Source organism: Porites lutea, chromosome 10 (genome assembly GCF_958299795.1).
Source record: "Porites lutea chromosome 10, jaPorLute2.1, whole genome shotgun sequence".
NCBI classification, from domain to species: Eukaryota; Metazoa; Cnidaria; class Anthozoa; order Scleractinia; family Poritidae; genus Porites; species Porites lutea.
Genome location: NC_133210.1, coordinates 15,419,060 through 15,440,193, shown reverse-complemented (window position 1 = coordinate 15,440,193; position 21,134 = coordinate 15,419,060). Strand labels below are relative to the sequence as shown.

General features: G+C 39.8%; 2 protein-coding genes across 2 annotated transcripts; both read right to left on the bottom strand.

Moving 5' to 3' along the window:
- Positions 1-6,520: 6,520 nt before the first annotated feature.
- LOC140949578 (histamine H2 receptor-like) lies at positions 6,521-7,803 on the bottom strand. Its single transcript, XM_073398735.1, has 2 exons — positions 6,976-7,803; positions 6,521-6,607 (listed from the first exon to the last, which is right to left on the bottom strand). The coding sequence occupies exons 1-2, from the start codon at positions 7,801-7,803 to the stop codon at positions 6,521-6,523; spliced, it is 915 nt and encodes a 304-aa protein (XP_073254836.1).
- Positions 7,804-14,451: 6,648 nt separating this feature from the next.
- LOC140949577 (zinc finger MYM-type protein 1-like) lies at positions 14,452-16,113 on the bottom strand. Its single transcript, XM_073398734.1, has one exon. The coding sequence runs from the start codon at positions 16,111-16,113 to the stop codon at positions 14,452-14,454; it is 1,662 nt and encodes a 553-aa protein (XP_073254835.1).
- Between the last annotated feature and the right edge of the window lie 5,021 nt (positions 16,114-21,134).

Genomic DNA, 21,134 nt, shown 5'->3' with positions numbered 1-21,134 from the left:
GGTCTTGCTTGTAGTAATTTTATCGCCATTTTTTTAGACTCTGCTACTGCGTTTGGTATCGCAATTACAAAACAGACGGGAGACCGCTGAACAGGTTCGCTTGTATAACTCTTAACTTGTAGCGCATGTTCTCTTTTTAAATCTTCATTCGGAATATTTCGCCGTTTCTGATTGGCTACAATACCCGATAACTAACTGGCGCTTACCACAGTTCAAAGATGCGAGTAACACACCAATGATTCGATGGTATATTTGCTTCGAAGCGATGTTGATCAATGGTATATTTGCCTGGAAGACGAGGCTTCTTGAGTGTAATAGTGACCTTAAAAAATGGCGTTCACGGCTATCCAAAGACGAAATAGGTTATGTCTGACTAAGACAAAGAAAGAAATAGTAAGAAAAGGTAGGAAATGTAAGAATACGCAAAAAATATTACTCGATGGATGTTATCTACTTTTTGAAAAGTATCTACAAGAAAAAAAAAGCATCCTTTTAGGGGTAGGTGGGCAGTTTCCCAGAAACCTAATATAAATTGATCTAAGAAACGAAGCCCCTATTTCCCCTTTTTTTGACCCTATTTCAGACCAAAAATGTTGTTTTCCACACCCGTTTTCAGACCAGACCTCTAAAATCCATATACGGCCATTTTCAGACCTGGCCCCGGTTATTCAAAAGTTGGATAGCACTATATCAATCGGATAAAAATCTATCCAGTGGATAACGCAATTGGTTTCCTTAATACTTATCCGCTGGATAGCGATTTATCCCGTGGATATCGCTATCCAACGTTTGAACAACCGGGGCCTGGCTTTATGCAGAAATTATGTTATCATTACTTAGATTAGAGTGTAAAAAAAAAATTCTTCAAATCCACGTGGAACTCGCATATTTCTCTTTCTTTCGTACTCATTTGAAATTGAAACAATAAATACCTTCATACACGTCCTGAGCACTCTCAAAACCCATACCCGATTCCAGACCAAAATTGGCAAAGTGTAAACACGTTTTCAGACCAAAACGGCGCAAAAACCCTATACCCGATGAGGCGGCACATACCTATATAGCTTATTTAATGGAGTACCCCCCAGGGATTTTAGTTTTGCTCTAGTTTTCTCTTACCCAGTATGATTATGCCAATTAAGGGGATGTTCCATTTTGGTGCATCCCCGCGATAACATAGTTCTTTAATGCTGTCTAATGACAGTCATTTTTGAAAGATGACAAAGTCTTGTTTGAGTTGCGCACTTTGTTCAGTTTAATATTTTTTGGACCTCAATTTGGCCCTTCGAATTCGTCCATATTTTCCGGGCAATGACTACCTTACTTATTTTTAACCATTTTAGGCCCCTTTTCATGACTTTTCACCCGAATTCATGGCAGTGGATAACTTTAATTACAGGTGTTTTTGTAGGCAAACAACTATTGTTCTAAATTCTGCCTTGTACTATGAACCTCAATGACGCCATCAGATCATTAAGTTCTTCACGCTCCCCCTCTGACGTCGTGCCTAGTTAATTTAACTCCCAGTGTTTTAAAGACATTTTTGACTCGACGTTGAAGCGTAAGTCAACGTTTTAATATAGCAGCTCAGTAGAACAGATGTTGATTGATCAGCTTGGATCCTTAAAGATTTTCGGCTACATTGTCCAGGCGCTACGAATTCTTCAGTAACCCATTCCCCATCCCCATAAAAATCCGCTTCAAAAGAGATAGGAAATAATTAACATAAAGTAGCTGCTGAAATTCCTTTTTTCTCCCAGCTAAATATAAAAATTGACTTGCTTTCAAGTTGGTAAATGAAATCAGTACTCTCAGTATCTTTTATTGTTATTTCTAATCGGTATGTCCAAGTTGAAAAAGGAAACGAAATAAAAAACGATTTTTGGTATATTATTTACTCTATGAAAAGGTAGGAGAAATTTGAGAATCATAGGCTAATTTTGTTGCTTCTCGATTTTTTTATCAATTATATTTAAATCTTTTGTGTTTTAAAATCGAAAAAGAAATGAAAATTGAACCGGCATTTTCTTTTCCACTTTTTAACTTTCAACTCCCAAGAGAGAAATTGAAAACAATGCTTGTGCACAATTTTGGGGGGCAAATAAGCTGCATTGTGGGACTATGTGGAAGTGGCGATTTGCTACACACTGAACATTCAATAAGGTCAATTTGCAAATAAAACCTCATACACTGTCGGACACGCACCGATTTTCCCCTGAAAATCAAAGCGTTGAAATACCAAATGCAAAGTAAACAATTACCAAAAGCACTTCTAAAACTGTTTAAAAAGATAAATAATACAGTTATTTCTGTTTGATCTATCTATGATTACTACTAACCTTGCAAAGTAGATGAAAAACGAGAAAAACCAACCATGCCTTCCTCCCGCCATCTTTGAATGAGTGTTGGTTCCCAGGGTCCGAAGACGTCCACAATGCGCGGCCTCTTTGCTCTGAGGGAAAATAGGGCCCCAGTGGGGGCATGTGTTTGCACAGGCATACCAAGCTCTGTGTGAGTTCGTTGAACTTTGAATTTATAAGAGAATGTGTGAAAATAAACATAATATGTCCTAAATTCCATTTTTTCGACAAAAAACGAACAACGAACTCCCACAGAGTTTGGGCTGCCTATGGCGTTTACTTCCAAAAAAAAAAGATTTTCTATGTTTTTAGCGACTTCGTGGCTCAAATTTGAAAGAAAAAATGTCGTTAATAAATGGGGATAAACTTTTAGCAGGACCAGTTTGACAGAAACTACTGAAATACGTGGACTGCAATAGCAGAAAAAGGTAGGAAATAATGACCGCTTGTTCGCTCTGATTTTTCTTTCTTTCTTTCTTTTTTTTTTTTTTTTTTCTGGATTTAATTAGAACTGCGAATTAGCTGCGTCAATTACGGTAAAAACCTTTAATTTTTTTGTCTTAATTCAACTTGGCATCTCATTGTTGTAGATGCCGCTGTTAAACTAGTGATTGAATCCTTCAAATTCTGTCATTCTAGCCTGCATTTAAGATTTAGATTCTGTCATTCTAGCCTGCATAGCAAGCGTTTCCAATCGAGTCATTGCGCGACGAACTCGCGCGGAAACGCTTGCGACACAGGCTATGTCATTTCAGTCTGTTTTTCTTCTGCTTTTTACCTTTTGTTGTACCATAACGAACTTGAATAAGTGCCCCAGCGCTAATTGAACTTTTCACGCCTCAAATGCGTCGCTTATAGAGGCGGGTATTCGGGGCGCTTATTCGAGTAAATACGACATTTTAGGTTTGGTTGGGTGAGATTGTAGTTTTCCATGTTGCAATTATAATTTACTTTGAATGTCATTAGTCTACGCTTTTCGCTAGTGCGCTCAGTGCAGGGTACACCGTATTCCCTGGAATAAGTGCCCGGGCGGTTATTGGAAGGAGGGCCCTGGGGGCGTTTAATCGAGGGGAGCGCTTATTACGCTTCCCTTTGAAGAAAATAGAGAGTGGTCTAGTTGTTCCTGGGAAATTTACCGCGTTTACAAACAGCGCGGCAATAGGAAAAACATTAAAAGAAGAGATAACGCATTTTTTTGATAATACTAATGGGTGTTGGCGCTTATTTGGAGGAGGGCGCTTATTTGAAGAAATACGGTATTCCTAAATTAAACCCGAGTGAATTTTACTGCTCGCTGCGTTTCGTAGCGTCTCCTAACTATCAGTTTTAACACCAGTTGATAGGAAGAAATGGATGAATGGTGATGGTATCCCTACAGAGATTTGCTGTCGATATTACTTTCAATCTTGCGCAGATATTCACCGCCTGGCGAGAGAAAATGTGCGTTTTTCTACATGTACCACAACAAACAACTGATATAAAGTTTTCTAACCAGTTACAAATGAAATCAACCACATGACTTTATTTCACGTTACTTGCTGTACTTGCACAAAATCTTTTTTCCTTGCGCGCGCAGAAAGTTACTTTTCCTCCCGGACGATTGATTGGAAACTGAATCTAACTGGCTATATATTATCAGCGCGCGAATTCATTCTCCATTATTACATCATGAAAAAGCTACTTCAGTTGTAAAGAAAATTTGACCTGCTTTGATGGCGGTTCGTACACCTTGGCATATTGTATGCATTAAAAGAAGAAAGAAGAAAAACAGGCAATCATAGAGGGTTTCAAGAGCATTTCTACAAGAATTACTTAAATTTTTTACATCGGAAGTCTCTCCTTTTTGAGTGCAAATCGATGGATATTTCATGTCCTATGTGATCGTTTCAAAGGAATTTTCTTCTGTTGAAACAACAACGCAAAAATGAGTGATAATATTTTCCTTGCCTTTTTTTGTATCGTTCATGTTAACAAAGCGCCTTACCATTGATTACCAGAACGGATGATAGACCCGCGTTGCCTGTCATTAAAAATGTTGTTAACTGTTTTTTCCTTTCAAGCAATTGTACTACTATGTGTTTCCTTTGTGCAAAACCAAAGAACCTAGAAAGTTTTTCAATAGTTCAAAGAAAACCTAAATATAAGGCAAAACCGTCATTTTTCTGAGGTTGTAAGATCGAACAAGAATTCGGACAATTTTAGAAACACCGTCTTGTTTACCAAAGACGATACCTTGCTCTCAAGCATCATACCTTTCTTTTAACGGAGATACCTTCATCTAAGGTAGAAAAGGCTTCATAGTCTCTGAAAAATGCTTCTGAAAGCACGGTAGCAAGGTTTACCCGTGTTTTCCTGCTAAATTTACGGTTTACGGAACTATTCAACTTTTCAAAATGTAGTTTCTGCCATGTTTAAAAGCGTCGATGACGAAATTGTTGATGTTGTTTTAAGTTATGAGGGATCTAATCCCTTAAAAAATGAATAGAATACAATGGTCTAAGCGACAAGTGTCTCTAGACAAAGGGTTTCTTAAAATAGATATAATAATCTCTGAACATAACACAACTATTTTTTAAATCTTAAATGCAGTCTTTCGGAATTCAACTCCAGAAAAAATTCATCAACATTTGACAAGTTAAAAGACATGGAACAAAAGCAATGCTGAAAAAGCTTGAATTCACTTTTTTAGAGACGTTTTAGCCACCGTCTTCAATACGTTTAATTTTCCCTGCCTTTAATAGCAGTTTTTTTGCTAATTTGCTGGACAATTAACAATTATTGGACGAGGTTGAGTAATGCTGAGGCAAGTAATTGATCTGCGAGACACTGACAAATCACGATATTTTGCGATAACCGAGTTCAGTAATTGTTTTATCATTTGATCACCGAGTTTGTTTATTTAATGAATATCCTCGGGAAGCGAAGAGATCTGCCACTTTCACACAAGAGCGATCGCAAGAAGGAGAAAAGCACGGTTTCCTTTACTCATGTGCAGAATTTTATTTGCAGCCAAACACAGTTGGACGGCATTGCGCATGAGCAGACCATTATTTGTAGGCAGTTATTTGCAAGTCACGTGGTGGGCTCTCGGCCAATGAAAAGAAAGAAAAATTTGCTTCGAATGATAATTGCATTTAGCTTCAGTATGAATAAAGTTTTTTTTGTTGTTGTTGTTGTTCTTTACGTTAACTAAAAAAGCCTTTCTCATGCAAAAGTTAATAATGTAGATGGAAGCCTTTAATTGGTTATCGCCTGCCTTTAAAAACATTATGTCGATAAGTTTTTTAAAGGCAGTTGTTATCAACTGAAAAAAAAGCCAACCTCTAAAAGATCGTTTATAATCCGTTCAATATATAAATGGCGCAAAACGCCTGGACTGTCGATACCACCTTTGACAACTGTTCTCACCTGCTTATCAATCAATTAGCGATATTGTTTGGTTAAATATGTTCTATGGCATTTTTATTTCGTATCGATAAATTTGGAAGGCTTTATCGTACATTCGGCATTCAACATGCGGCGTTTTTATGTCGTTCCAGCTACGAGCAACTCGTCTTCGCATTTGCGCAGTTGGGCTTCCTGAGAAAGCAACCATCATTATTCATTTCTTTGTCACGATTTCTACAGAATTTAAATGGAAATTAGCCTTAAGTTCGTTTCACCAGGGCGAAAAAGAAGATGATAAATTTGATAGCTGCCTTTCTTTATCCATAATAAGTTGTTTTACACTTTAGACGATTTTTTAATAATTCAGTCACACCTGGACTGAGCTAAAATAATTTGCACGAAAAGATTACAAAACCACTACATTTTCACTGATGTGTCTTACTCACAAGGAAATTATTTCATACTACGAGAAAAACTAACACTAAACCCCTCAGTTCGGCTCAGTAAATTCTAGGAATCTACCGCCCTTAACAGAGTTGATTACGAAGGTTATTGATCTGGAAGTCCCTTTCTGTCTTCTTAAATAAGGAGAAAAATGGAAGCTCTGCCTGAAATCGCGTCAAGCCTTTGAAGTCGCCGAACCCCGAATTTCTGTTAACTAGTCAATCTTGTTTTCTCTTGTTAACCTGGTATTCAGAGTGCGAGCATCCGTGTTTATTGCAAATGGACCGAAGGTCATAACCGATAAGCCCGCTGTATCAAGCGAACGGCTATTAAGCCTGGTTTTCGAAACTGTATCCAAGCACCAAGCGGCACATGCTCAACAAAGATTTTACTCTATTCTCTTTGAGTACGCAAAACTCCAGCATGCGCAAGTGAAACAGAGGTTTTACTAGTGGGATGTGAACACGAACTTATTATACTGTCACGATGTGAAACTAAAACATTCAATCCAATGAGAACTTTTGTGTCCCATATCATCACAGTGAACATTGATCTTAGGTTCTTTCCCTCCATATTCTCCTAGGGTCTCTCCTCATACGCCATTTTTTTTCCAAATTTCAGTTCGCTTTGAGTCCAAGAGTCACAGATTTATCAGTCTTCGCTCAAGCCTTTCAAACTCGTTCATATATTCAGTAAGACCTACATCCTACAAGAATGCGGAGTTGCGCACGTAAAGTGGTAGGCGTCACGTAACTTTGTTATTTTCTTTAAAAGCAGCGCTGACAATTCTTTTAACCTCTCTTTTTATATCTCTTTTCAAAAAGGCATAGGCCAGCGGGTTAAAGGTCGAGTTTAAAACCAAGACAGGAATTTTGTAGTTTTCATCATTGCATGGCGACGAGGTAGTGTGGAATAGTATTAAAAAACTACAGCGCAGATACATCCCATAGCAAACAAGAAACACTCCTATCACAATACCCATCATTATTACTGCAGACTTCTCGTGATGGGTTTTAAACGACACCTGATGGTTAAAACGTAACTGTTTTGCGACGATGCGTGCTGACCGATCATGCTTGTGTACGTGAAATATCATTGATGCAAAGCAGGATATTAATACAACACATGGAAGGAACTCGAAGAAAATTACAATCAGCCAAATAAAGATAACACGAATTTTTCTGAAATAAAACATATAGAGGGTAACTTTTAGCACATTAAAACTAACTGTTAGAAGCCAAGAGAAAAAAATAACTTGGGTAATTCGGCGGCGATTCATAAATGTAATGTATTTTAGAGGATGGACGATGGCAATAAAACGATCCAGTACTAAGACGCATAAGTTTACAACAGATGCATTACTAAACAACCATCTTGTAAAATTCACCCAAGACAGCCAACGTCGAGGCCATTCGCAGAAGTTGTCGCAGAAGAACATTGAGGGAATAACGCTCAAACCAACAAAGAAATCTGCCACGGCGAGTGAAAGAATAAACGCGTTGGTTTTGGTGCGGAGATTTCGTCTGCTGCAGATGAGGAAGATTGTAAATAAATTTCCAGTGATGGTCAGAAATGAAAGAACCCAGCCGAGAATCCAAAACCAGGTCTCCATCTTAACAGTAAAAGGGAGTTCTTCTCAACAATAAATATGCAGATCAGTTCGTTATTTGTTATAATGCTGCTAATTACTGTCAACTAATTAAATATATCAGTGTTAACTAGTGGTTCCTAATGGAAGGCTAAGTGGTGCAAGCAGGTTCTTTAAAGTAATAAGCATCATATTTCAGGCAAATATACCTTTTACAGGTGAGAGCAGCTGTAAGGTGAGAGAACTGTGGTAGTAATTAACAAATGGTTCTAGACGGTTCGGCGTGAAGAAGGATGTTTTTCTTTGAATAAGCCTTTGCTGTTATGTTTCACTATGTTCTACTTTGAAAAGGAGGCTTTTTGAGTATAAAAATTAAAATGGCACTTCAACATAGACGGAAAATTTGCATTTTCCAAAGGGGTTAACCAATGATTTTGATACAAAATTACCAACTTCTTCCAAAGTTGTTTTTCTTTGAAATAGCCTTTAATGTTTTGTTTTACGCTGTTTTAGTTTGAAAGGGAGGCTGGGGAAAACTTTTAGTACACTTTCCTTGGTCAAGATCTAGTACCTGTAACTTCCGCCAAGGACCTCGGCGTCACACTTGAATGACCGTATCGCTTCACTAACCGCCTCTCCTTTGTCAACATTAGTTTAAGGTGATTCCATAGTAAAAGAACCTAACATAGATTGTAGCTAAAACTTGGTACACTGATGTAACAAGTCAAGAATATGATAAAAAAGTAATAAAAAGTGGGGATCACCGTGCTCGTTTTGACGTCACAGTGCTGACAAATACGGCTATTTAGGACCCTTTTACAAAAACCGCGGGCAGCCCAAAACTGGACAAAAAGGAGAGATTTTTTCGATGATGCATGTGGCATCACACAGAATTTGACTTTAATGTATTGTTTATCCACTCACGTACCAGAAAAATGCCTTTTAATGCCCTTGTTTTTACTTTACGGTCCAAAGTAGAATTAAATTGGACGCGAGCTTTTCGACCCGTGATGGCTCAATCCGTACAATTTAGTAAAATTGCCAAAACACTGAACATAGATTTGTGCCAATTTTTTTTCTCATCGAAAGGAAGCACTGTCCTTATTAAAATCATGAAATAAAAAATGGGGGTTACCGTACTCGTTTTTGCGGTAGAGCTGCAGAAAGTGCGCACCAAACGCATTTTCTCCAATTTTTGAGAGAGGACTGGGGCGAGTTTCAAAATAGAATGTACGTGAAAGGGGGAAGGAAGTATTAAAAATCCGTTTTTACAGAATTTACATCGAGATATCACATTTAAGACACAATGTGATAAAGAAAGTGTCTAAATGAAAATCAAAGTGAGTAAGCACAAGTTAAACAGCCACTATCGAGGTTCTCTGAGAGGAGGTCGAACTCAGCAACACGCGTACTGCTTACGTTATGCACATTCCCAACACATTGAGTCTCACCTCGGCAAGAAACAACAGCAAGCAAAAATTCCAAAAGCGTTTCTCTTCAGTCAACTTCATTTTAATAATATTACTTCACATGCTCTTTTTTACGGCGGCCATCTTGTTATGCGCAGTAAGAGATGCGCAGTGCAAAACTAGGGAATCACCTTAAATAAATAGGGTACGAAACTTTTTCTCTAAAGACGCACTGAACATAATCCTACATTCCCTAATTGACATTTAGCAAACTGTTCTATTGCGGGCGCGGATCCACATCGGTTTCCACCGTTTTACGGAAATCGGTCACATTTTTCATAAAAAATATATTTTTAATAATAAAAAAACACTTTCCAATTTGAAAATTGGCCAATATCCTGTCTGAATGACTCGGAAACCCAGGAAAGGGTACTTAGGGAGAAAAACCCAAAAAATTTCCTGGGTGAGCCCGCCCCCGGACCCCGCTAGAAGGTGCTCGTTTAGGAAATCGGTCAGTATTTATCCTAGATCCGCGCCTGTATTACTTCACCGTATGGTCTGGAACTTCAAGAAAATGTCCATAAACTACAACTTATGCAAAACTTTGCCGTCGGTCCGCCGTATACTTGCTAATACAAAAAAGTTTGATCACATTACACCACTGCAGTCTTACATCAACTTGGTTGGCTCACCATTGAAGAGCTACGCTTGCGTGATACTGAACCATGATCCAAAATGATACCCGTATTTTGTTGATCTTTTTCAATTAATTGTTTATTAGCTTTTTAAATTCAAATTCAATTGTAACTTAAGTTTGTCTTCTATACATGTAATTTTTAGTTATTTCGAAACCACTTAGACTAATGAGTCCTGTAAATTCATTCTGAAAAACCCAACTGGAAGAATTACTGCGCTTTTCACAAACATGCGAATTCTGAAGTTCAAAAGCCAACTGACGATTGCGTTTTTCGCTGCCGTCAATCATCTTAACGGACCTCTTAGGAAACAATACTTTACTTTAACGGGTTCAAAAGGTCAAGGGTTGTGATTTGTGATTGGTAGATTTCGATCCGTTTTGTGTGTTTCTGTGTTTCAAGGTTCGTTGCTTGTGGTCGTAATTATGATTGACGGCAGCGAAAAACGCAATTGTGAAGGCGGCCTTTGAACTTAAGAGTTCGTATGTTTGTGAAACGCGCAGTAATAAAATGTATTGTATTGTTTATGTTCCTATGAGAAATTTCGTCTCAGCCCCGGACCGCTGTAAACCGTGGGGTTGATTCTTACAGTTCCGTTATTAATCGTTTTTCTAATTCAATATCTGCCACGAATATCGTGATCTTAACTTTCCGGAAATCTTCCACTGAACTATTTACAAAATCATATCTACGTATAACTCTTCAAATCAGCTTCCGTGTTGTTAGCTCGAATCATTTTCATTACCTTCAATGCGTTTAAATTTTCCTGTCTCTAATAGCAGTTTTTTTGCCAATTTGCATGCAGGGCAATTGCATTTAGCTTTAGTGTGAATAAAGTTTTGTTTGTTGTTGTTGTTCTTTACGTTAACTAAAAAGACCTTTCTCATATAAAAGTTAATACTGTAGATGGAAGAAGAAGAAGAAGAAGAAGAAGAAGAAGAACCTTTATTAATTTAAACCGCTCAGGGTAGCCCCTTCAGACGCAAAAAGCTGTCTGTTATCAATGGGAGCCCTGAGCAACAACGCACAAAAACTCACTAAAAATATAAACATTACACTAATACAGGTAATAATATAAATAGAAAACTATTTTCAATTAAAAGATTAAAACATGTAAAACACGAAATATCATTAAGATAATTCGTTAAAAAGAGTGCAACCATAATAATAAAAGGATCTTTTTGCAATTTCAGTTCTCACCGCAGGCGGATGTAAGAGGTTGCTTTGTCTAGTAGCGCGCGCATGGATTGTATTATTACGTTTAAAATATTGTTTAACCCATTCGCTCCTGGAGATTTTGCCGAAAAACGCGTTTTGAAGCTAGTCGAGTGGTTTTCTGGTCACTGTCGTGCTATAAAGAGCTAAAACTTACCACAAACTGGTTTACAGGTCGAACACTTCGCGGCCTTTTGATCCAAATGCAAAATATCAGCTTGCGATGTTCGGGCATGCGCAGAAAGCAAAATTTCGACAGTTTTTGGGTTTAAAAGTGACACAGCAGTCTTGACTTTTACTTTTCGCTTTCTCTCCTCCCTTCTTTTTTTGCTTTTCTTGCCTCATTTTTTTTTTCTCTTGCTGGGCATTTAGTAGGCTTGATTTTGGTGGGAAGAGTTTTTAGGAAAGCTTTTAGGATCTTAGGATTAGGCGAAAGGAAAGGTAGGTGGGTAATGGAACAAGATTTTCATGGAGATTTTCAGGTCAATGTCACGTGGTTTTTTGCTTGTTTCTCCGGTGTCCTTGACTGAATTGTGCTCATTCTTGTATGGTTTCACTCTGCACAAGTTAGTGAAGAAAGTTATCCTTGACCGTTAAAACTGATGACGTCACAATGGGTAGAAAGGACCTGGATCCGCACGGGCGGTTACGGGCGGTTCAGGGGCGAATGGGTTAAAATACTGGGGACATTGACCTTGCAGGCATTTCTTAACGAGTTTAAAAACAGATTGACGTCGGCGCTCCTCCAAGGTGGGCCATTTCAGAACGTCCAATGCCTGCTTGCTGCGCACAGTACAAGCCACTATCCTAGCAGCCCGGTTTTGGAGGGCTTCAAGGTCTTGTTTACGACCTTCCCCGCAACAGCCCCACACACTTACACAGTGTTCTAAAATTGGCCTAATTAGACTACAGTACACTACATTTGCACTCTCTCTAGTGAGGCTTCTGCGAAGCCTGCCGAGCATTCCTACGCGTTTTCCCGCCTTCGAAATTAGGTACTTTATTTGCTCGTTCCAGCTAAGGCGGTCATCAAAAACTATACCTAGATAAGTGAAGTGAAAACCCGCTTAATTACATTGTTATTTAAGGTAATAGAAAAAGAGTTAACAGCAGATAATCTAGGGGCGGATCCGAAAAGCATAGCTTCGCTTTTTGACTATTAAAAGAAAGCCAGTGATCAATCTTAGACAGTTCGGCATTCAGCTTGTCTTGAATGACAGAGGCTTGAGAGGATGAACAGTATAAAACAGTGTCATCAGCGTACATCAGAATATTGCAATCGGACACTACTTCAGGTAAATCATTAATGAGTAGAATAAACAATAATGGTCCGAGGATAGAGCCCTGAGGCACACCAGAAGAGACGGCTTCCGAAGCAGAAGTCACCCCTTGAAACTCTACAACTTGGGTGCGGTTTGACAGGTAATCCGTAAACCAGCCATGCTCTTTATCCAAAATCCCCAAATTGGAAAGCTTGTCCAGAAGTACCGCATGATCCACAGTGTCGAAAGCTTTGCGAAGGTCAATAAACACAGCACCAGTTAATTGACCTTGGTCCATGTTCCTACGAATATTATCAGAAAAACTAAGAGCAGCGAATTCTGTCGAGTGACACTTCCGAAACCCGCACTGATAAGGGCTCAAGATCTTGTTTTGCTGGAGATATTTGTAGAGTTGGATATGTACAGCCCGTTCTAAAACCTTAGATAGAACAGGTAAAATGGAAATCGGGCGATAATTGTCCATCTCATCAGCCTTTCCCTTCTTAAAGAGTGAAATGACCCGTGCGGATTTCCAATCACTGGGAACTTGGGCAGTACGTAAAGAAGCCTTTAATTGGTTGTCGCCTGCCTTTAAAAACATAATGTCGGTAAGTTTTTTAAAGGCAGTTGTTATCAATTGAAAAGATTGTTTATAATCCGTTCAATACATCATAGGGTGCAAAACGCCTGGACTGTCGATATGACCTTTAACAACTGTTCTCAACTGTTCTCAATCAATTAGCGATATTGCTTGGTTAAATTTGTTCTATGGCATTTTTATTTCGTATCGATAAATTTGGAAGGCCTTATCGTACATTCGGCATTCAACATGCGGCGTTTTTATGTCGTTCCAGCTACAAGCAACTCGTCTTCGCATTTGCGCAGTTGGGCTTCCTGAGAAAGCAACCATCATTATTCATTTCTTTGTCACGATTTCTACAGAATTTAAATGGAAATTAGCCTTAAGTTCGTTTCACCAGGGCGAAAAAGAAGATGATAAATTTGATAGCTGCCTTTCTTTACCCATAATCAGGGCCGTACCTAGAATTTTTTGTCTGCGGGGGCAATCTCCGCACACCTTCACAGGGGTCTCCCGTATACAGACAGGGTTTCTAGTTGGACGTTTTGTTTTCACCCCTACACAGAAGGTTGCCTCTAAGACATTTAATGAAACAAACCACACTGATACTTTTCTTTTTAATTGTCATGATTTATTATGGCATAAACACCTTGTTTGGTTTGAAATTGCCCCCGAGGTCACTGCTAGACGATGATGATTTATATACCATCTTTAACTCAAGCTATACTGTGAACAGAAGTTTAACACTTTGTATGGATGGTTTCAAAAATGGGTTGAAAGCCTTCGTTAGTTTGAACAGATATTGGCTCGAAGGAACTGAGCTAAAATTGCAGGTTTCGGTATCAGAATACCAAGTCTCAAAAACGAGTCTATATTAGGCTGTTCTAGATTCTTCTCCACTTTGACTTCATGTCATAGATCTCTTTTGGAGTGGGAACGAAGTCCGTTCTGCGATGAATTAACAGCATAGCAAGGCCACTTAATCGATTTTCTGTCATTGATGGCCGAGTCCGTAACTTTAGACGGCGTAGGGCTGAGAAGGAGCGTTCGCAACTGACGCTTCCGACAGGCGTGGTTAGAAAGATCGACAGACCTTGTGAATGGCAGGAAATTCTTGCGGACTGCAATCAGGTATTGCTTTCTCTTGTTCTGACTCTGGCTCCATCGCGTGTTTCATCCCCCACCTTGCCAGCTCTGCGTCAAAATTAGACTTCTCCGAGAAATCTAGATGCTTGTTGAAGTAGTTCTTGATCTTCCGAAATGCCTGTCAGTTAACTTGGGCAAGTACAAAGGGAACAGGTTTTGAGCGGTAATCGGGCCTTCGTGCTGGACTGAAAATCTCGTTTCAAGTTCACCTACAACGTGATCTATAAATGGATAGAACACATTAATCCTGTAGTAGTTTGATGGCTGATCGTTGTGTGCGTCGTTTGCTCGATGGCGTTGAACGGTCGTTGTACGAGGCTTTATCAGGGTGACGTTGATAGGGTCAGCTACCTTGCTGATTCGACTCAACACCTTCTGCCAGGATTCATCTCTGATTTAATGCATTCTTTGGCAAGAGTTACGCTTTGGTATGCATCGCCAAGGGTACAGCTCTTAGCTTGTAGGGACTTTGTTACTTGGGCTAAAAATGACAGAACAAACTGAGATACTGTCAAAGCGGCTATAAATTCAGAGTCTTGGAGAAGACGTGAATAAGCTGAAGCATCACTGTTAGCATCGCCACTGCTTGATGACGAAATTTCATCCAGAGCTGGAAGTACAGAGCCATATTTAGCAAGAAGAGCAGAGAGGGTAGTAGCTTTTGCACTCCAACGAGTAGCACAGAATTTCGGTACAGTCTGTCGCTTGCTTCCTTCCTCCAGTGTTTTGGCGGATTCATCTTCTTGGTCTTCATCAGCACATGCAACTAGAGCGCTCAACAGTTCACTGTCATCGGAGGCCGCGGCCGACTGAAGAAATATTTCTTTCCTTTTGGCGCTGCCACTAAGAAACCACGTAAGTTTGCTGACGTTATCAAACAGATTCTGAATGGATCGCACAGCTTTGCAACCACTCGAGATTGCAAGGTTCAAAACGTGGGACCTGCAGTGAACGTACGTGGCATTAGGGTACTTCTCTGCAACTTTAGCTTGCATCCCATTCCTACTTGAACTCATGAAGCTTGCTCCATCATATCCTTGGCCAACTAGGCCGGACATATTTAAGCCCCATTCTTGTAGTGCGTGTAACAAGGTATCCGTAATGGTCTGGGCATCCAATTTTTCAAGCCTTACGAATCCAATAAATTCTTCACAGACTTCATTTTTACTGCTCAGATATCGCACGCATATACTGAGTTGTTCAGTTGTAGAACAATCTTGCGTTTCGTCGGCCTTTACACTCCAATACTTTGGTATTGATGCCCGGACACGGTTTCTAATGAAACTGTCGCACAAATTGATTATTTCGTTCTGAATCCTCGGAGACGTGTACTTAGCATTACCGGAAGCATGATCCAAATGGTGTTTGAGTTCTGGATCATACTTGGATTTCCAGTCAACAAAGAAGGAGAAATTCCCATCTTCATTTCTTTTAGAGGGATCCCAATTGCCTCTTAATGGAATGCCCCTCTGTCCTAATGCAATGACTACATCAATAATAGACACGACGCCTTTAACTGTGCGATGCTGTTGCTCGGCTGCCTGTCTTTGTAGTCTTGCACTGATGTCATTGCCTGGGCGGCGTGTCTTAAGGAAGTTAGTCATCTTTTCCTCTGAAAGTTGGTGTTCTTCACTGCGCGCATGGGTGTCAAGGCGCTCATCACCTGCTTTCTTCCAGTTTTTGAAGCCCTTTGAGATAAATGGCGATTCATTTGGAACAGTATTGTTGGAAAAACATATACAATAGATACAGTGAGCTGCGTCATTTCTAATGCTGTAACGCAGCCATGGCCGCTTCTCCATCCATGATAGTTGGAAACGCCTTCCGGCTGTTGTCGGAAACTTGAATCCGTGCGGAAAGCTAAACTTTACGGTTAGAAGCTCAAGCTTTTGGTCGTCTGATAAAGTTTTACCGGTATAATTAGCTGGGACATTAGGATCTCTAACACATGGACTTGGGTCTGCAAATAAGTTAATAAAATAAACGCGAGCTGCGACTGACTGTTTATTAAAAACAAGAGCCTTCATATATATATTTTTTCATTAACACTTTCAATTCTTTGTTCAGCCATTTCTCATAGCACCTATTACACATGAGTCTCTATTCATTCTACTTCATCATCATACAAAAATCCCAGGAGGTTTACTCGTTTGACGTGATCTAACAGATCCTCCCCAAACTCTACATGTTTAAAATCTTGTACAAATTCTTCCCACAAGTTAGGAGGCCCCCAACATGGTGAAAATGAAAACGCCAGCAAATTGCACTGCTGCAAAACATCGCGGGCTTGTTCTACTGTTATTGAGCCACACCAATTGGCAACTACGTTCCTTACGTCAGGCAGACTCCTGATTATGGAAACGAGTAAATTTCAATCTATCTGAAAACAATTCCCCATTTTTAAAACCTGCAGCCCTCTCTTGTTTTTAAGGGATAGTGTTAAACTACTTTCCTTCACATTTTGGCAGCTTGTTATGTCAAGGTATCTTAAAAATGGCATGCTTTGTATAAAAAACAAAGTTAAAAGTGACGTATTGTACGCGAGGTCTAAGTGGACAAGGTTAACACAATCGTTCAGAGCATTTTCTATCAGATTTCTGCACCTTGTCGTTGAGAATAACGAAAACCGAGATGTGTTAACATATGTTTAGCGTGCCCAAAAACAGAATGAAATGAAGAAAGTGTAAATTCTGAATTAGTATCAACTATCTTCCAAAACTTTGGTGTATGGACGGCTTGGTGAAAGAGTTTGCACACTGGTGTCAGTTGCTTGAGTCGTTCCTCTATTGAAAACCACTTAAAAATTTCCACGAGAACTTCAATGGGCCAGGAATTTTCTTCTATCATTATTCCACCTAAAAGGAAAATACTTATGAAAATACTTATACATGTAAAAGAAAATTAATCGCTACGTAACCATTACAAATAGATTATGCAACTTAGCTTCTTCAGTCAATCATATCAATAAGTCCTCCAAAAATCAGAGTACCGTTGACGTTATTTCGCACAACGCTGCCGATGGTTTGCGAAGACCGAATCTAAAGTCAAATGATAAATTCTTTCAATTGTATCAAACGTACCTTCTGTGCTAGTCGATTCCTCACTTGTTTAGTTCTCATCATTGTCCTCATCATTGGAGCTATCGAATTTTGAAAAGTTAAGCTTAATTTCATAGAGTATTCAATCGCTGGACGGTTAAATCGCAATGTTGTTTTGTCCAATCTACAAAACTGTGAAGTGTCCCACCGATTTTCATACCACAACGAGCTAAGAATGAACACAACAACCAAGGCAACTATTAGATGTATTAAATAACACACGTTGAAGTTTGATACTTACCTTTTTTTGGCGTCAAAGAAGTCCATTATACCTCGTTGAGCGGGAGCCGGGCGCTTTCTTTCCGACATTTTCCCAGCGGATTGAGGGAGAAACGTTTTGGGAACGTTGGCAAGAAACATGCGTCAACTGTTTCCCGCCAAATACTAAACCACAGGTAGCCCAAATTACATAATCATTATTGTCATAACTCGTACTGGCTTTTGCCTCGAAAGAGTTTCCCAAATAATTATTTGGAATTTACATTGAAGGACGATTTTTCAGTCAATTAGTCGGTTTTCTTGAGATTTCGGACCAATATAGCTACAAGAAATAGCCCAACAAAATCAAACACTATGTTAGAAAAAAAATCATTTAGTTTTCCTGGCGGGGGCAAATGCCCCTCCCCCCCCCCCTGCCCCCCTGCTATGTACGGCCCTGTTGATGTTACCCTAGCTATTTTCCAGACGATAGAAATTGAACATCATGACCAGTGCGGAGCGATTCATTGCCAAGGCAAGTCAGACTCTGAGAAATTTTGGGTGCTGCTAGTTTTCGTACCTTTGCTGTAATTCCGTCACGTCTTGTCCTTTTGGCTTGATCGAGTTCCTTGAGAGCTTTAAAGACCTGTACGTGTTCATTACGTAATGTAAAGTTATATTATATAACGGTGCGTTCGAGTACACATCGTACGGACATTCGTTTGACAATTTATTACAAACGGTAACTTTCCTTGAATACAGATTATTATTTTGAGATATTATTCTTCTCTAACCAGTCCGCAACAAATTCTTGAGATTTGCCCAGGAAATAAACAGTCTTGGCGTTCTTCTCCACGCTGTCCGGTGCCATCATGTAAACCGAGAAACGATGATCGTCAATAGAACAACTGGAAGCTATTTTCGATTTGCACCGCCTCCTACCCCGAAACAGGAGACAGGACCGCTTCAAAAACAATTCCCTACCCCCGGACCCGAAGGGCTTGTCTTGTCCCTGGGGGCTGCCTGGGGATGGATAGTACTAGGTAAAATTGAACCATGGATTATCAACACGTTGCGTTATTGAGTAACAATTGTTAAAGAGTTAGAGTATGTTAAGCAGGTCAAGTAGAGTGATATTTGACCTGTCTCTTTTTAGCTCTTCTAAGGAGAAGAGACAAATGCCGAACAAGTCACCGGTTGGGGAATGGGCAAGATTAAGACATTATTCACGTTACCCGCCATCTTTGTACGAGCGTTAGGATAGATGTGATAAAAGTAATGCCACGTGGTATTTCGGGGGAAAACAAGTGATCAAACTTGACGACGAAACTTGACGATTTTAGTCACGCAAAATGTACAGTTCGAGTTTCGTTAAGTTTTATATCATTATTCCTTGTTGTGAGCACATCTACGGTACTACTCTAACCAAGAGAAACTTAAAACGATCACTTTCACTCATAATTTGTCATTATCATCTTTAAGATAAATTGCCCTCCATTTTCAGTTGTATAGAATAAACCAACTCGGTCGCGATTTCGTGTTCGGGTAGATTTTATCACTTGTTAGCCCCCTGAGAAACCACATGACATCGCCTTTATCGCATCAGTCCTTAAGCTCGAGTCAAGATGGCGCGTATCATGAATGAGGTCTATTGACTAAGGTAGTGGACAAAAGACTGACCCTCAGTCCGTGGAATACCCGCATGGACTACCCATATAGACTACGCCACTAAGTTTGGTGATTAGGGTTGGGAAACTGTGTGAATCAGGTTCCATTTAGGGTAATTATACTGGGAAAACTAACCTGAAACTTGATTCAAGCAGTTTCCTATTCCTACTCATCAAACTTCTGCGGCGTGGTCGCCTTTAAGTAGTCCATGGACCGACCGGGGTCACTGTTTTGTTCACCATTGACTGATCCATAAAATAAGCGCCCCAAATCACTGTGCGCTTTTCTCATCCTAACCTTTATTGGCCTGTTAATGATCTCGGTAGCGCCGTGATCTCAGTAAGCAGGCCGGCCTACCTTCTCATCTAAACACTAGGAAAATTTCTAAAAAGAGGAAATTAGGAACAGCCGGGCCAATCTGGCAAAGCGGGCTAGCCCGGCTAAAAAACAGACGCGCGCGGGTCCCAGCTAATGTATCGGTCAAATCGAAGCTTCAACATGCCCCCCCGGGCATACCCCGGGCATTTGACACCTTTGCCGTCCCGGGGAGGAGGGAATTTGATTATCAGAGTCTTTCAGGGGGTGGGGAATTTGATCCCCATGCTTTAGGGGTGGGGAATTTGAACTGCACCCTCGATTTCATGTAAAATCTTTGGCGTGGCGAGCTATCATGGCGGACGCGGTGTAGGAGGATTTTCGTGGAAAAGATTGTGCCTTTGTGGCCAATTGGTTACAACGAAAGGGCTTAAACAAGCTTTGTGCCGTGTTTAAAGTAGTTAAATTTTAAAATTTTAATATTGGATTCAGGCTTTGAATGTGTGAAAGTATTTTAATGTTGTGTTTACAATAAAATACAATACCTATACCGGCGATTCAATATAACAACATAAAATAAAATAAAAAGCTCAGGTCAACTACTTTGACTACTGTTAATTAATAAGGTGAGCGATGATGCATGTCAGTGAAATAGTCATGATGTAGTAATCTCAATAGGTGGGATCTTTTATTATAGAACGCTTTGTATGTTGCATGAGGAAGAAAAGCTGAGCATTCAGTGACCTTGTAGCAGCAATGTCCGCCGCTTTGCACGAGACTTTTGTTCGTAGTAAATACCCTAACAGTGTTTCTCAGTTTTTGTTATATTCATAAAGATTTTGTTCGACAACTGAAGGCGTTTCCGCCGTCCTTCTGTCATTTTTGTGCCTGTGAAATGTCCCAGGGGTGGGGGCATTTGATCACCTGAATGGACCCTAGTGTGGGGCATTTGAACGGCATTTTGGCCCGGGTAGGGGTTCACAGCGGTCAAACGAGTGAAATTTGCAAAAATTAAGCGAAATACTTCAAAGTTAAGGTTGCTACTTTCACTATCGAAAGTTTAGGGTATTACCAACATCCTGTTAGTTTACTAAACTTTTTCAAAGTTTACTAAAAAAGTTCTAAGTGATTGAAAACCGATGCTGACGTTATTATCGGCGCCATTTTCAAACATGATTCTCTTTTAGCGAGAAGCATTTTCAGCGAAAAAAGCTCAAAATTTTTAGAAAAATGGAAAGATAGTTATGTTGACTAACTGATTTATACATCTTTACCCATTTTTCTCTAACTGGTAAATGAAATCCCAGCAATAAAAAACAAAAATAACGATTTAGACGTTTGACCGCGGTGGTGGGTAGGGGGGAATTTGAACAATAATTTTCAAAAAAGTTAAATGCCCGGGGGGTTGCCCGGGGGGGCATGTTGAAGCTTCGATTTGACCGATACATAACAAGACTTTACTGATCCAGGTCTACTAAAGATCCGGCGAATCCTCAGTGGTTTGTCGTCGTGGTTTTGCCTTCACAAGTGTTTCCCAGCTATCAAACCAGGCAATTATGTTTTACTAGCTAACAGTATCTGCACTAGCTATTGAATTATAGAACTTGAATATAAACAACAACAGGAGAAAGCAGAGAAAGGGAACTCGACGAAGTGTTCGTTCCTAGTCTCCTACGTATACGCGGCGCACAGCATGTACGCAATCGCAGCTGTTCTCTGTCCGTCACGCAACGCTCCACAATACTTGGCCGGCTTTGATGACCGTCCAT